The 16697-nt window shown below is 39.1% G+C and overlaps 1 protein-coding gene across 2 annotated transcripts in view; it reads left to right on the plus strand.

Annotated features, from left to right (window-relative positions):
• Positions 1-4360: 4360 nt before the first annotated feature.
• Positions 4361-16697, plus strand: part of LOC131137422 (F-actin-uncapping protein LRRC16A-like) — an 87594-nt gene continuing 75257 nt past the window's right edge. For both annotated transcript variants that reach the window (XM_058085366.1, XM_058085367.1), the window contains exons 1-2: positions 4361-5138; positions 12125-12222. In XM_058085366.1, coding sequence (XP_057941349.1) covers positions 5099-5138; positions 12125-12222 — 138 coding nt within the window. In that variant the 5' untranslated portion in view covers positions 4361-5098. The remainder of the gene's footprint in view (positions 5139-12124; positions 12223-16697) is intronic.

A 16697-nucleotide genomic window follows, 5' to 3' on the forward strand; every position in this document is an offset into this window, starting at 1 on the left:
TTAACAAGGTTGGATGCTAAATGTTGCTTAGTTTGCATCTTGCGCTGTTGTCATGGCAACAGGTGTGCCGGACGGATTTGCCATTGTCCAGAGGTCCCAACTTCCTCAGGCAATCGGTCAGGTGTTTCCCCTGTAGCCATCAGAACGGCTGCCTGCTCCAGCTGTCCTAGCCCCTCCCATGCAGGGAGCTGAGGCACTGCCAGGTCCTGCCCACATCCACCAATCCTGGAGAAGAGTTAACATGTGACTGCTTATTTCCAGCAAGAAGAGGCGTCTTAAGTCATCTTAACTCACCTGCCACCACGCCGCGCCCAGACTCCAGTAAAATCTGAACGTCATTGTGGGTCATCCCCAGCCGACCGCCCAGAACATCCCGCCACTCATCCCCGTCCCAGTCCCGCCAGGCCACTGATACAAAGTGGTTTGGAGATCAAAGGTCACATGACTTGAAAGCTATTGATAATAGTCCATATTAAAAAAATAATGTAAAATCATAGCAAAGTTCAGAAGAAAAGCAAAATGTGTATATGGTACTAGCAGAATAGCCCTACTGATAAAGTGGTTTGGAGGTCAAAGGTCACAGGACCTGGAAGCTATTAAAAATGATTTGTGTAAAAAATTCATATACAATCCGATTAAACATTATTTGACAAACAAAAAGAGAGCAAAAGCAGATGTTTTTCATATCGGACAGTAGAAATAGCCATTTAAAGGCAATACTGCAGACGGGCCTGTAGGTGGTGCACCGCACCAAATTAGTGTCTGTACTAACATTTGGCAAACGCTGTATTCTCACTGGATGTGCCCGAAACACCCGCCCACCCGAGTTCTGTGATTGGCTGAAGACGCAATCTTCAATCATGCTTACGTCACGTATTAACCATTGCTATGCCGGGCAACAAGTGGGGTGTTGTTTGTATTCAGCTGCATTAATGACTTTGAATGCCGGCTAAACTCCAAAAGTGTTTACTATTATATCTATAGAGTACTCTTGTTTTGTTAAATGCTACATAAAGAAATATGTATGCTATTTAATTCCAAAATGGTGATGGATTGCTTGGTCCTGTTAATGTAGGCCAGGTGGCCCACCTCAAGTCCCAATCAAGTGGAGGTCCTGTTGGAGTGCTGCTGGGCCTCAAGCCAGGCAAGGTGGAAAAGGAGGATCTGGTGGTCCTTCTCGCATACTAAATTCCACCTGAACAGTTGGACTCCCTTCAACTTTGGTGCTTCATGTGGACTACCGGACAGCTACCAAGTGTTTAACTTCCTAGATTTTGTCACAGTTATTGGCGCTAATTTGCAATGTGCACGTTTGTATTTATTGTATGTTTTTGGGGATCATGTAATTACTACTTTTGAATTAGTACATTTTGCATTCAGATAGTCTTGAGCCTTCATTAAGCACACCACTTCACATGAAGCTCAAGCTACACTCCTGATATTAGCTTGTTACCATCATATCTCCATGATGCAATCTAAATAGTGTACATGTTGGAATTGTACTGCTTTGGTTCCGATTTTCTACAAGAAAAGCTCTGATAAAACATTCCACTGTTCTCAAATATCTTACTTTTTATTTTTCTACACAAAATAAGATGAAAAATAAATAAACAAATCAAGAATAAAGAAAATCAATCAATCAGTAATAAATAAACAAATATAATAATAATAATAAAACGGTAAATAATAAAAACTTAAGAAACCACATATAGTTGGTGGGTAGACAAATTTAATTAACAAAGCATTATTAGAGCCCTGTAGACATGACAAAACACGACTATAGTCACATTTTTATTTTTTTATTTACAACATATTGCGCAACTGCAGGGTCTTGAGACACATGCTAATTCGCAAACTAGAGAGCTAGCGACCTAAACGGTAGCCTTCAAGTTATTTCCTTTAAACTTAAATAGCCAAAAACTTACCACTTCCACACGGATATGGAGGATAACTATTAACAGTTATTTAACCTTTAACATGAACATTAATCAAACGTAATAATTTTTTCTGGGTACATGATACCATACAGCATCCATATCAAACTTGCGCGGGCCGCACTAACATTAAACTTTCATATCAATGCGGGGGCCTCAAACTAGTGTCCTGTGGGCCACATTTGTCCCGCGGGCCGCGTGTTTGAGGCCCCTGCCGTATACAGTTTTTGGGACACCCTATATACAGTATGTGGGTACACACACCCCTGCTGCCAATCCATGTTGACGGAAGTTTGTCATCTTGGGAGACAATCTCACACCTTGACCTCTGACCCCTGGAAGGACTACCTGTAACTGTAAGGTGTTGGTCTCATGTCTTCTGGAGGAGATTGGCTTCTGATTGGCTGACGGCCTGGAAGGTCCTCCCCTCTCACCGGCTCATGTTTTCCCGCTCTCTGGGTTTAGCCCTGATGGTAAGCAGTTGAAGGTAGGAAGATGAAGATTAGGAAAATAACTATCAAATTATTCATCATTTGCTCCTTCTGCTTCTCACTCAGCTTATGGAGAAACACAAAGCAGTCTTCTCCCCCGAGGTCAAATTCAGAGAAAGAGTACAAGGCATGCTCACCTGAAGATGTCATGGATGCACATCTTAGCCATGTTGGGATGGAGAATAAATGAAGCTGCTTTCTCGTCAGGCCTCTTGGTCTGCCTGGTCCAGCCGTCTGGATGTCCTGACTGAAGCAGTGGAGTCGCCAGACAGATTTCACTGGGCCACGTGCCTCAGTATTGATCTGCAGTGCCCCAGTAAAAATGTCACCAATAAAAAAAATCACTTCAGAGTTTTAAGTCTAAGGCACATACTACTCAATATGGTAATTAATTGCTACTGTATTCACTCACATTGTATTCACACAAGACTAAGTAAATTACGCTCTATTAGACTACACAACCCAATGAAGTATTGCATAGCTAAATGTGTTATTGCCTTTTTAGGTACACCACAAAATGACACAGTCTGTCAGAGGTGCTCTGTGGGCTTCTTCTCTGTCTCTTCCTCTGCGCTGGAGGAGCATGTCAAACTCAAGGACTCAACGCAACTGTTTCTTCTCCCTGGCTCCACATCCCACTGTGAGGAGCTTGCAAATGGAGTTAATGTTAAAGCAGCCCAGAAATCTTCAACCAGATTTCACAAGTAGGATTTTGACATGTTGCAATAAAGCAGAAAGTGATTTCATTAGGGGGTGGCTGCATCAGGCCCCAAAAGAGCAGTTGGAGAAACTGCCGCGCAGTCTGAGAACTTTTCTCAGCTCTGTTCCATGATGGACAAGTTGGATAAGCGTCCCAAGGAAATTGAGGTGCAGACACCAAATTGTAGTTTTATATATAGTTTACATTATGTTGACCTCTGCATCCCCAGCCCTCTATCTAATATAATGAATACTGAGAAATTCTGAGAGTTCAGAAAGAGCTAATCCTGTAGAAATAATCTCCATTATTCATACAAATGAATACATCTGATGAAAGTATTTGCAAATGATTGCAATTATGTGATGTGTTTATTGTCAGGTTTATTTACACCAGGGGTCTCAAATTTCCATCAATTTACTTGGGGGCCACTGGAGCTCGGGTCTGGGTGAGACTGGGCCGCATAAGGTTTTCACCCCCCCCCCCCCCCCAAAAAAAAAACGCATTTATTAAAAACAAAAATTTTTTAAAAACTTCGCTTTGGTTCCAATTTTCTACAAGATAAAACATTCCACTGTTCTCAAATATCTTACTTTTTATTTTTCTACACAAAATAAGATGAAAAATAAATCAAGAATAAAGAAAATAAATCAATCAGTAATAAATAAACAAATAAATATAATAATAATAAAACGGTAAATAATAAAAACTTAAGACACCACATATAGTTGGTGGGTAGACAAATTATTTTTTCCAGATTAAAATGAACAAAGCATTATTAGAGCCCTGTAGACATGACAAAACACGACTATAGTCACATTTATACTTTTTATTTACAACATATTGCGCAACTGCAGGGTCTTGAGACACATGCTAACTCGCAAACTAGAGAGCTAGCGACCTAAACGGTAGCCTTCAAGTTATTTCCTTTAAACTTAAATAGCCAAAAACTTACCACTTCCACACGGATAGGGAGGATAACTATTAACAGTTATTTAACCTTTAAGGTGAACATTAATCAAACGTAATAATTTTTTCTGGGTACATGATACCATACAGCATCCATATCAAACTTGCGCGGGCCGCACTAACATTAAACTTTCATATCAAGGCGGGGGCCTCAAACTAGTGTCCTGCGGGCCACATTACAACATTGGCGTTTTGACTGCAATACACTCATCCACCATAAGATGGCACTGCTGTCTTTCTTTACCACTTCCAGATGCCATGAAGAAAAAGACGTCAGCTCAGCGGACATGTTTACATTGTTTTGTTTGGAAAATTGTGGCGTGCTAGTCATTATGTATGAAAACAGCAACGTATCGAGTGATAAACATTAACATAAAGTCCATCGTGTGTTTAGCAATTATGTTTGCAAAAATAGTTTAGAATATTTGTTTTACGTCGACTGAGATTTGTAGTAGTGATTAGAAACAAACAAAATTAGCCTAGCTCGGTTTCTTCCAGTGTTTCCCAGCGTGTGGAGGCAGCCACCGTATTATTACTATTATTCGTCTGTCACCCTCAAAACCACCGCCCACTCTTGCCACGCCACCGAGCTCCAGCAGCACATCGGCTCTCAGACTGTCGCATCACCGGCCTGGGAGGGGCTCAGTCTCCCCGGTCTCTCTCCACCATTGGCTGCCACGGAATAACCGACAGCTTTACGGTACAGGGGGACGGCGAGAGAGGATGTTGTCCCTTCGATCCTCCGGAGAGGCATTTCCTTTCGGCTTCGGGATGCTTGTAGTTCTCCGAATCACGTCATCTTAAAGCTGCTCGAATCACAAAGAAATGCTCGCCGACCCACGCCGGTACATTGTTCGGTCACCGCGGGGCGAGAGGAGCATGTAACCGACCAGAGAAGCACCGCCGGGGCGGCAAGAGTGGCGCCACCTGACACTTCTTTTCATTCTTTTTCATTCTTTCCTGGATCCTTCTCGTTGTATTTGGATTTTTTTTGCAGTGTGCACAAAATGAACGAGGAAGTGTCAGAGGTCCCCAAAGAGCTTATGGGTAAGAAGGATGATTATTTTGTAGCATGTGTTCAAGCCTGGACATACTTGCCTTGTCAATGCATGGGTCCTCACTGTGTAGTCTCTCATTGTATGAAAGTAAGCATTGTTTTCACTTGGGAAAAAATTGCTACTTTTTATATATATGCTAATCATTTTGCTTAATCATCAGTGACTCCATACTAAAGATTCATCATAGACTTATTACTACGTTTTGAAGCCTCCAAGCCTTAAAACTCAAATGTTGGTGGAGTGCAAAAGCATTATTTTTTGGCTACAAGCATTATTTTTTTAAGCCTCAATGACCCCAAATGTACAATTTTAGGATATAATGTACTATTTCTTCACAATATAAAGAAGAATATAAAGTCTGTTCCATAAAATTATAGAGCACCTCGTTGTGTTGCGCTTTGTAAGACATGCTACCAAACATCTCCAAGATATCCTGTTAATAGGTTTTATAATTATTCGACAAATTAGCATTGAGTTAATCAAATGATCAGTTTTAATGGCAGCCAGATTGGCTCAACATTTTACAGATATGTCCTTGTCAGTTCCCCAAAAGTTTCAGCGCACTGGAGTGTGTGAGAATTCTCAAGTCAATCCGACTTCCGAGGGTTATAACAGCGCCACTGATTAGTTTATTTGTCATTATACAAATAGTGCAGGCACCATCGTTTTGCCAAATACACCTTTTGTGTGCAGCACTTCAGGAGTGCAGTTACCTTATATAATGAAATACATACAGTCATGTATACACCTCTCTCAGCTGTTTATACTGATGGTAAATCTACTTGACCTTCAGTCATACTGCTGCTGCTGTGTTTAACTGTCTTTGTTTGACCAAGCAGCCAGTATTTGACACATTGGTGCAATGTTGGACAAGCAAAAGCGCTGTTTATCCCATCCATGGACACTTACTCCTTTTATTGGATACATGTGATATTAAGGACAATGTTGCAAACTCATGGAGATGATTGGGTAGTCTTGTGCAACATCCTCACGTCAAAGTTGTATATCTAATTTTGTGGTATCTTGGAAAAGAAATGAAAATGTCATCAGTGTGTGTAATGCAATATATGACACTTGACTGGTGCCAGTGATTCAGCAGCAGCATGCTGTTAGAAAAAAAAAGATTGTCAAACTATTCAAATCTGCATCACTGTTATGTATTCATATGCAATTTAGTCAGGTTTTCAAAGGTTTCAGTCTAGCATCAGATTGGACATTTAAAGCAAACTCCAGTTTGTTTTACCACAATGGTGTTGGCTATTTGGTCAGGTGTGAGCAGACTAATCCAATTCAGTCTAAATTGGTAAACATGATCTCAGTACAGTTCCATATAGTCTAGTCCAGGGGTCTCAAACTCAATTTACCTGGGGGCCACTGGAGCTAGGGTCTGGGCGAGGCTGGGCCGCGTCAGGTTTTCCAAAAAAAACAACAAAAAAACGCATTTATCAAAAACAGAAAAATGAATAAACTTTGCTTTGGTTCCGATTTTCTACAAGAAAAGCTCTGATAAAACATTCCACTGTTCTCAAATATCTTACTTTTTATTTTTCTACACAAAATAAGATCAAGAATAAAGAAAATCAATCAATCAGTAATAAATAAATATAATAATAATACAACGGCAAATAATTAAAACTTAAGAAACCACATATAGTTGGTGGGTAGACAAATTATTTTTTTCAGATTAAAATTAACAAAGCATTATTAGAGCCCTGTAGACATGACAAAACACGACTATAGTCACATTTATACTCTTTTTATTTACAACATATTGCATAACTGCAGGGTCTTGAGACACATGCTAACTCGCAAACTAGAGAGCTCGCGACCTAATCGGTAGCCTCCAAGTTATTTCCTTTAAACTTAAAAAGCCCAAAACTTACCACTTCCACACGGATAGTGAGGATGACTATTAACAGTTATTTAACCTTTAACATGAACATTAATCAAATGTAATAATGTTTTCTGGGTATATGATACCATACAGCATCCATATCAAACTTGCGCGGGCCGCACTAACATTAAACTTTCATATCAAGGCGGGGGCCTCAAACTAGCGTTCTGCGGGCCACATTTGGCCCGCGGGTCGCGTGTTTGAGACCCCTGGTCTAGTCAGTTTTGCTCAGAAAGTTTTACTGTGATAGAGGATTGTTTGCTCAATTTTTCCCCTTAAAGTGCACTCAACTGTTTGCAGGTATACTTCAACCTAGTAGACAATCACTGAAGGCAATGTTGCTCCCTCACTCTCAGCGCACATACTACACATACTAGTCCTTCTAAAAAAAATTGCATATTGTGATAAAGTTCATTATTTTCTGTAATGTACTGATAAACATTAAATTCATATATTTTAGATTCATTACACACAACTGAAGTAGTTCAAGCCTTTTATTGTTTTAATATTGATGATTGTGGCAAAAAAGTAAAGAAAAACCAAAAATCCCTATCTAATAAAATTAGCATATCATGAAAAGGTTCTCTAAATTACCTAATCAACGGATTAACTCTAAACACCTGCAAAAGATTCCCGAGGCTTTTAAAAACTCCCAGCCTGGTTCATTACTCAAAACCCAGAGTGCTGTATCAAGGCATCTCAGTGGGAAGTCTGTGGGAAGGAAAAAGTGCGGCAGAAAACGCTGCACAACCAGAAGAGGTGACCGGACCCTGAGGAAGACTGTGGAGAAGGGCCGATTCCAGACCTTGGAGGACCTGTGGAGGCAGTGGACTGAGTCTGGAGTAGGTCAAGCCACTTTTGAACCAGAAACAGCGGCAGAAGCGCCTGACCTGGGTTACAGAGAAGCAGCACTGGACTGTTGCTCAGTGGTCCATGTACTTTTTTCAGATGAAAGCAAATTTGGCATGTAAATCGGAAATCAAGGTGCTGGAGTCTGGAGGAAGACTGGGGAGAAGGAAATGCCAAAATGCCTGAAGTCCAGTGTCAAGTACCCACAGTCAGCGATGGTCTGGGGTGCCATGTCAGTTGGTTGTGGTGGTGGTCCACTGTGTTTTAAGGACAGACTCAATGCAGCTAGCTATCAGTAGATTTTGAAGCACTTCCTGCTTCCATCTGCTGAAAAGCTTTATGGAGATAAAGATTTCATTTTTCACCACGACCTGGGACCTGCTCACAGTACCAAAACCACATGTAAATGGTTTACTGACCATGGTATTACTGTACTCAATTGGCTTGCCAACTCCCTGGACTTGAACCCCATAGAGAATCTTTGGGATATTGTGAAAAGGAAGTTAAGAGTCACCAGACCCAACACTGTGGATGAGCTTAAGGCTGCTATGGAAGCATACTGGTCCTCCATAACACCTCAGCAGTGCCACAGGCTGATTGCCTCCATGCCACGCGGCATTGAAGCAGCCATTTCTGCAAAAGGATTCCTGACCAAGTATTGAGTGCATAACTGAACATAATTATTTGAAGGTTGACTTTTATTGTAGTAAAAACACTTTTCTGTTATTGGTAAGATGGAATATGCAATTTTTTTGAGATAGGGATTTTTGGTTTTTCATTAATTTTTTGCCACAATCATCAATATTAAAACAAGAAATTTTGTTACTATGGTACCCATTATGTCACTGTATGGTCATATCACCTCACACTTAAAAAAATAAATATATAAATAAAACATTAAAAAAACTTTTAGGAAACTTTTAGAAACTATTAGGAAAGCAGGAGGTGAACAAATGTAACAGTTACTGATTGTAAAAGTACCAGATGGAGGGGTAGGATTTAATGAGCTTTGCTTCTTCCTACTCCTTTTGGATAGATTACGAACTGATTATGGGATGCACTCAATTGTAATCTGATGCATGTTGAAATGAAATAAAACCATTACCATTAAAAAGCTTGAACTACTTCAGTTGTGTGAATCTAAAATATATGAAAGTCTAATGTTTATCAGTACATTACAGAAAATAATGAACTTTACCACAATATGCTCATTTTTTGAGAAGGACTAGTATACAGACAGTATACTATCACAATATGCTAATTGTGAAATACTGTTTGAACCCACCATCCAACAACCGCAACTGTGGTTGGACCACTGACTAAAGGATTCCAAACATGTGTAGATCATTTCCAACTTATACGTACCAAACAAACTGTACTGTAAAATTGCTGTGATCCAACTTGGACTGTACCAATATGCATTTGGCAGGAGTCTGTAAACAGAAGTCAATTTGAGTTTAAGGTTCTTTTTTTTTTTTTACTTTACACTCTATGGTGATTCTAATTATCCCTAGTGCGGATGTTGTAACTCAATCCACATGGTAGCTGGCTGGTAAAATTAACACCGCTGTTCCAGATGAAACTAATCAAAAATGCAAATGACTGGAAACCGCCTTGCTTGCTCCTGCTCCGGCTCATTCAAATATTCCAGTTTGGAGACACACTTGAGATTTTATAAATGCTACACCAGGAAATGACGCTCATGTTCTGAGGAACTTCTATAGTGAGATGAAACGTTTTCGGCTTACCCCCCGCCCCTAATTATTTGTTTCCTTTTGATCATAAGAAGCCTATAGGCAAGGATATACGCTCCAGCAGATTCTCTCTCAGAATGTAGCAGCGGATGTGTGAAGCTGTTGAGCTGACCCACTTCTGCTCTCGAGGCCAGCTTGCCAAGTTCGGAGCTCCTCCTGGGCGTGACCAGTCAAGCTGAACGGAGCATACATACACAGCATAATATTGCTGTCTGAGTTTAATTGCTCCTGCTCATTGTTATTGCCACGATGAACTCCTATTTCTATCATTACTACATTTAATAGGATAGTTAACATATTCTGTCAATTAAATTTGACTGGTAAGAAACAAGGGTCTTCATCCAAGCTAGTTTCTAGTGGTTACTGAGTGTCCAGTGCTTGCACAAGACGACATCGGTCAAAGTGTGAACATTTTTTCATCAAATTTGAACAGTGTCATCCGGAATATATAAAGGCTTCAAGCCAAAAATCAGTATGCCTATCAAAAAGACTCTGTAAGGAATGGTAATGGTTGAATTTTATTTGAACATGCAGTACATCACATAATTAATTCACAGTTCCACATGTCCGAAAGGAGTAGGAAGAAGCAAAGCTTATTAAATCCTACCCCTCCATTTGGTACTTTTACAATCAGTAACTGTTACGTTTGTTCACTTCTTGCCTATCTGATATTATAATTTTTTCTTTTCATTTGTTAAATTTATTTTTTTGACACATACTAGTATAAGGTGATATAACCATCCAATGACATAATGGGTACCATAGTAACAGTCAAAATAGTGAAATATATAGCACATCATGACTGGTTCAAGACTTAACAATGTTTTGTGTTTTTGACTAAGATGCCTTTCATGCACATGCACTAAAAATAAATAATATGTTAATGGTAATGGTTTAATTTCATTTGAATATGCATCAGATTACAACTGAATGCATCCCATAATCAGTTCACAGTTCCACATGTCCAAAAGGAGTAGGAAGAAGCAAAGCTTATTAAATCCTACCCCTCCATCTGGTACTTTTACAATCAGTAACTCTTACATTTGTTCACTTCCTGCTTTCCTAATATAGTTTAAGGTTTTTTTTTGTAATTTTTTGTCACGTATCGAAGTACATACGAGGTGATATGACCATACAATGACATAATGGGTACCATAGTAAGTGTCAATATAGTGATATGTATAGCACATCATGACTGGTTCAAGACTCTTCATCCTTGTATTTAGCAAACATCAACTGCTTGTATTGTTTCTTAAATTCGCTCATCGTTTTGCATTGTTTGAGTTCCTTACTCAATCCATTCCATAGTTTGATTCCACATACTGAAATGCTATGGCTTTTTAACGTAGTCCCCGCATAGAAGTGTTTCAAATTTGGTTCTTTAGGAAAATGACGAAAGAAACAAACAAAACATGGTAATATCGTTTCTTGTTTTGTCTTTCTTCATATCTGTGGTTTGAAACCCTTTCTTAAGTTTAGAATAAATCTGAGCTAATTACTTAGCTTGCTAACATGCTTTTGTGTCCCTGCAATGATACCGTAACTTGCGCATTAGCAATGTGGTATAAACCAAGAATAATAGTAGTGTAAAGATTACTATAGGGGTGTTATTTCATGTCTACATGGCTCTAGTAATGGTAAAAAACTGATTTTGAAAGTCATGAACATGTTTTCTATGCTCTAACTATAAAATATTCAATTTATTAACATTTAATTCACTTTCTGCGGTCAGGTCTGGAACCAATTACTACCTACAACCAGTAGAGACGCTGTTTATTCAGTCTCAACTGAAGACGAAAAACATGACATCCAAGTAGCATTATTTGACTCGATGCAACACAGACTTGTAAATAGGAGTTTAGAACATTCAGCATTTAATTCTCACGTATGTTCGAATTAAGTCACAAAGTTTATTTCAAAATGCTTAGTTTTGAGAAAATAACTTGATTAGGGAACTAACTGACAAGCAATAGTTTATGGTTTTAATGTTTGTGTTTATTATATTTATGGCATGACAACACATAAATCAGGGCGGCACGGCGGTCGAGTGGTTAGCGCGCAGACCTCACAGCTAGGAGACCAGGGTTCAATTCCATCTCCTCGGCCATCTCTGTGTGGAGTTTGTATGTTCCCCCCATGCATGCGTGGGTTTTCTCCGAGTACTCCGGTTTCCTCCCACATTCCAAAAACATGCTAGGTTAATTGGAGACTCCAAATTGTCCATAGGTATGAATGTGAGTGTGAATGGTTGTTTGTCTATATGTGCCCTGTGATTGGCTGGCGACCAGTCCAGGGTGTACCCCGCCTCTCGCCCGAAGACAGCTGGGATAGGCTTCAGCACCCCCGCGACCCTTGTGAGGAAAAAGCGGTAGAAAATGAATGAATGAATGAACACATAAATCAGAGGGAAGTCATATTTACTATGTTGTTACTTTACCGATGTTGAAATTGGCTCGATCTGTTGTCTCCTGTGTGTAGAGAGCGTGCGGGACACGTTGGGGAGGAAGGTGAAGCTGTCACTGAGGAAGAGAGTCAAACTGGAGATCAAAGGAGACAAGACAGAGAATCGAGTCCTGGTGAGTCGACTCCTGCTGCTTTCCAGCATACACAAAAAGAAATGACTGTCTGTGTTCATGAAACCTTCATACATTCCTCGATTTCTTTTTCCCCCTGGCATTTAAAAGCTGTTCTCGACAGCACTCAGGACAGACAGTGAGATGTCTCAAAGAGCCTTGAACGTGGAGATGAATTTTCCAGATATTAGGAGAATTCTCTCACCATTCATGTCAACCTTCTTGAGGGTTGAATGCCCACATTCCTTTGAAACAATCTGATTTCAGATATTGTAAATGAGAGAAAAATGAAACTGTCTTTTGTGTGGCAACAGCTAAGCAAATTTCCTTCTGTTGATGAGTTAGTGAAAAAACTCAAAATGTAGCCATTAGGTTAAAGGGAATTCAAAGCCTATGTACTTTTTTTTATTTTTATGAATAAACGCAGCCCTCTGCAGTGTGCTGTTTTTACTTATGTAAGATAATCGTCTGGCCGTGACACCCTACAGTTGTTGCCAGATTGAGGTTTCCTCTTCTGAACAACATGTTGGCAAACCAAACTGAACTATTATACTTGGTGGTTGCAGTGAGGTCAGTGCAGTTTTGACAACTTAGACCAATGGGATGTGTGTTATAAAGAAACTTGATTATCTTTCTGTTTCTCTTTAGCCACTATGCTACCAAAAGTTTGGGAACCTGTACTTCCCGGAACTGTGTAGTTTGGGTTTACACCACATTTTAAAGTTCAGGGTTGTTTATTTAAATCAGGCATCAGGGAGGATGTTGTATTTCTACACGGATGCAATGTAAATAAACTGTCAATAATAGGTAATGGTAATGGTTTTATTTCATTTGAACATGCATCAGATTACAATTGAGTGTATCCCATAATCAGTTCACAGTTCCACATGTCCAAAAGGAGTAGGGAGAAGCAAAGCTTATTAAATCCTACCCCTCCATCTGGTACTTTTACAATCACTAATCACTGTTACATTTGTTCACTTCCTGCTTTCCTAATATAGTTGAAGTTTTTTTATTTTTATTTTTTTAATTTTTTACATTTTTTTGAGGTGATATGACCATCCAATGACATAATGGGTACCATAGTAAGTGTCAATATAGTGATATGTATAGCACATCATGACTGGTTCAAGACTCTTCATCCTTGTATTTAGCAAACATCAACTGCTTGTATTGTTTCTTGAATTGGCTCATCGTTGTGCATTGTTTGAGGGTCTTACTCAATCCATTCCATAGTTTGATTCCACATACTGAAATGCTATGGCTAGCATAACGTAGTCCTAGCATAGAAGTGTTTCAAATGTACTTCTTCCCTGAGATCATATTTCTCCTCTCTTGTTGAAAAGTATTGGATGACATTTTTAGCTAATTGGTTATTTTTAGCCTTATGCATTATTTTAGCTGTTTGAAGATGAACTATATCAGCAAGTTGAAGTATTAGTGATTTTAGAAATAAGGAGTTAGTATGTTCTCTGTAGGCGGCATTATGAATTATCCTTACTGACCTTTTTTGGCAGTACATTTAGCAATTAGGTGATGTTTCTTGATAGTTAAAGTGTCAGTAAATAAATTAACAAAGTGTTCGGAGTCAGTGAAGAAGGTGTTGGGCTGTAATTTTTGTTCCAAGTTCCACAGTGTCCAACACAGACAGAAAGATGTCCTCTTAGTGAATGGGGATCTCATGAGGGTCAGATGAGTCCTTATGGTCCATTTCATCTGTAAATATTAATACATAAATGTATATAGCTTGCGTGTTGATCTCATGTCGAAAACACCATCACATTCAATTGTAGCCTGTTCGTGTTCGCTCATCTTTTGTGGCTAAACAAATGGCGTCCCGCTGATGACTGTTACTGCATTAGTCACACAATAAATGAAAATTAACTTTTGCCGGCCCATATGCATGCATGTCTGTTTTCCTTGAACGGAGTGAGCCCTTTATGTCTTGATGGGTGCCGATGGCATATACAAAAAGTGCAGAAGAGTCTAACTAGTAAGTTGTAGTATATTGTCACAGACTTTATATTTTATCATGGTACTTTTCTTAAAAGTAATGTTAAAATGTCAGTTTTCCCAGACCAAATCTTGTGCATGTGTCTTGTGACACCCCTACTAAATAGTGAATATTTAATATGATTTCCCTTCATTCCACTTCCTCACTGCTACTTTGTTGTAGCAGTGATCGAGCTGGTCATTCAGCTTGTTGGCACAGTAATACAGTGGTTGAACCCACTGCAACGTTTTTTTAACTTCTTATAATATTGCTAAAGTTTCTTCAGCTTTTCACCAATTTCCTTTGTGTTTGTATCCACCATTTAAACTTGTAAAAATTAATAAGAGTTTGAGCCACGCACTGGTTTAAGCATGGCAGCTGGTTAGAAGCATTACAAGTGTGTTCAGCCAGTTGGCATTCCTCAGCACAGCCCTGCCTGTCTATAGTTCCTGGAACTTTGCAGAAAGTACCAAGGGGAGTGGGGGAACTTTTTCAGCCCCTACTACCCTCCTAGTACCTTTGGTGGTGCTTTGCACTGATTGTTGGAAATGCAGCTCAAATAGTAAGAAACAAACTAGCAGTCGTATGTTAAACCTTTGTGTGAATGACATTTGCTTTACTGCAATTTGATAGCTTGACAGCAAGTGCGGTCTTAAACATGCATATCCAGCAGTTCAACAGATGATTGACTGACTAAAGGCTCATTCATTAATTCTTTTAATTATCAGACAACATTAGATCTTTTGTGTGTCCATTGCCAAGTAGAAGCAGCAGCTCAGGCCATTATATGTTGTCCACAGTGTAGTAGAGCCACAAAAATGCATAAATAATTAATTCCAGTTGGATATTAACAGTCCAAATTCCTTCCTTCAGGACAGTTGGAGGTTACAATTCAGAGTGCATGTGCAGCATGGAGGAGATAAAGTATACTGGTTGAATTGGCATCGTGCATTCTCAGTTCCAGATCATCTCAGGAGGGAGAGTATGTCAGGGCTTTCTAGTTCTTCCACACAAAACTCATCCAGTTTTTCACAAACTATCCCTTCAATGTTGGAGCATACAGTTTTCCCATACTGTATATATTATGATATGACTATTTAACAAGATCTACCCAGCTTTCCCAACACTTAATTGATGGTTTTAATTGGTAATGGTAATGGTAATGGTATTATTTCATTTGAACATGCATCAGATTACAATTGAATGCATCCCATAATCAGTTCACAGTTCCACATGTCCAAAAGGAGTAGGAAGAAGCAAAGCTTATTAAATCCTACCCCTCCATCTGGTACTTTTACAATCAGTGACTGTTACATTTGTTCACTTCCTGCTTTCCTAATATAGGAAATCTAGGAAATATATCCTAATATTCTTTTTTTATTTTTTTATTTTATTTTTGTCACGTACTGAAGTTTGAGGTGATATGACCATACAATGACATAATGGTTACCATAGTAACTGACAATATAGTGATATGTATAGCACATCATGACTGGTTCAAGACTCTTCATCCTTGTATTTAGCAAACATCAACTGCTTGTATTGTTTCTTGAATTGGCTCATCGTTGTGCATTGTTTGAGGGTCTTACTCAATCCATTCCATAGTTTGATTCCACATACTGAAATGCTATGGCTTTTTAACGTAGTCCTAGCATAGAAGTGTTTCAAATGTACTTCTTCCCTGAGATCATATTTCTCCTCTCTTGTAGAGAAGTATTGGATGACATTTTTAGCTAATTGGTTATTTTTAGCCTTATGCATTATTTTAGCTGTTTGAAGATGAACTATATCAGCAAGTTTAAGTATTTGTGATTTTAGAAATAAGGAGTTAGTATGTTCTCTGTAGGCGGCATTGATTACGAAATTGATTAAGAAATGAGCCCTCACTTCACTCCAATGTTGGAAAGTGGGGGGGAATTGAAAGAATTGAAATCAGAGGCTGAGAGGATAAGGCCAATAGGAGCCTTGGGTTGCCGACGCCTGCTGTAGATAAAGCATGAGGTTTAACACGAACATGAAAAAGTTCCGTTATGTTACGGAGTCATGGAAAAAGTGGTGAAACAATGGACTGACGTCGGAATTCGTGTTTGGGCTGTTAGGAATTCCAACTGGTGTCCTATGCAGACAAGAGAGCATGAGAATGACTCTGCTTCAGCGCACTGAACAAATAAACAGTGGCCAGTTGTTTTTTTTGTGTTTAACAGAGAAAGTTATTCTGGAAGAACGGAAAAAGGAAAGCAATCATGAAGGGGAATTTCACCCTTTGAGTGTGGTAGTGTTTGATGATTGTACCATAATGTGGATAAATGCAGTACATGGTAAACTACAACTACATCAACAGCAAATCAAACAGAGAAAAGAGTGAACACACCACTGTTATGTGGCATTTATTTTATATTTTTTTTATAACTGGCATGAGGATTGCTGATAATTGTCATCATGTATATCATGTTTAACAGTGATTGCATGAATTAAATCAAATGTA

Source organism: Doryrhamphus excisus, chromosome 10 (assembly GCF_030265055.1).
Source record: "Doryrhamphus excisus isolate RoL2022-K1 chromosome 10, RoL_Dexc_1.0, whole genome shotgun sequence".
Lineage (NCBI taxonomy): Eukaryota > Metazoa > Chordata > Actinopteri > Syngnathiformes > Syngnathidae > Doryrhamphus > Doryrhamphus excisus.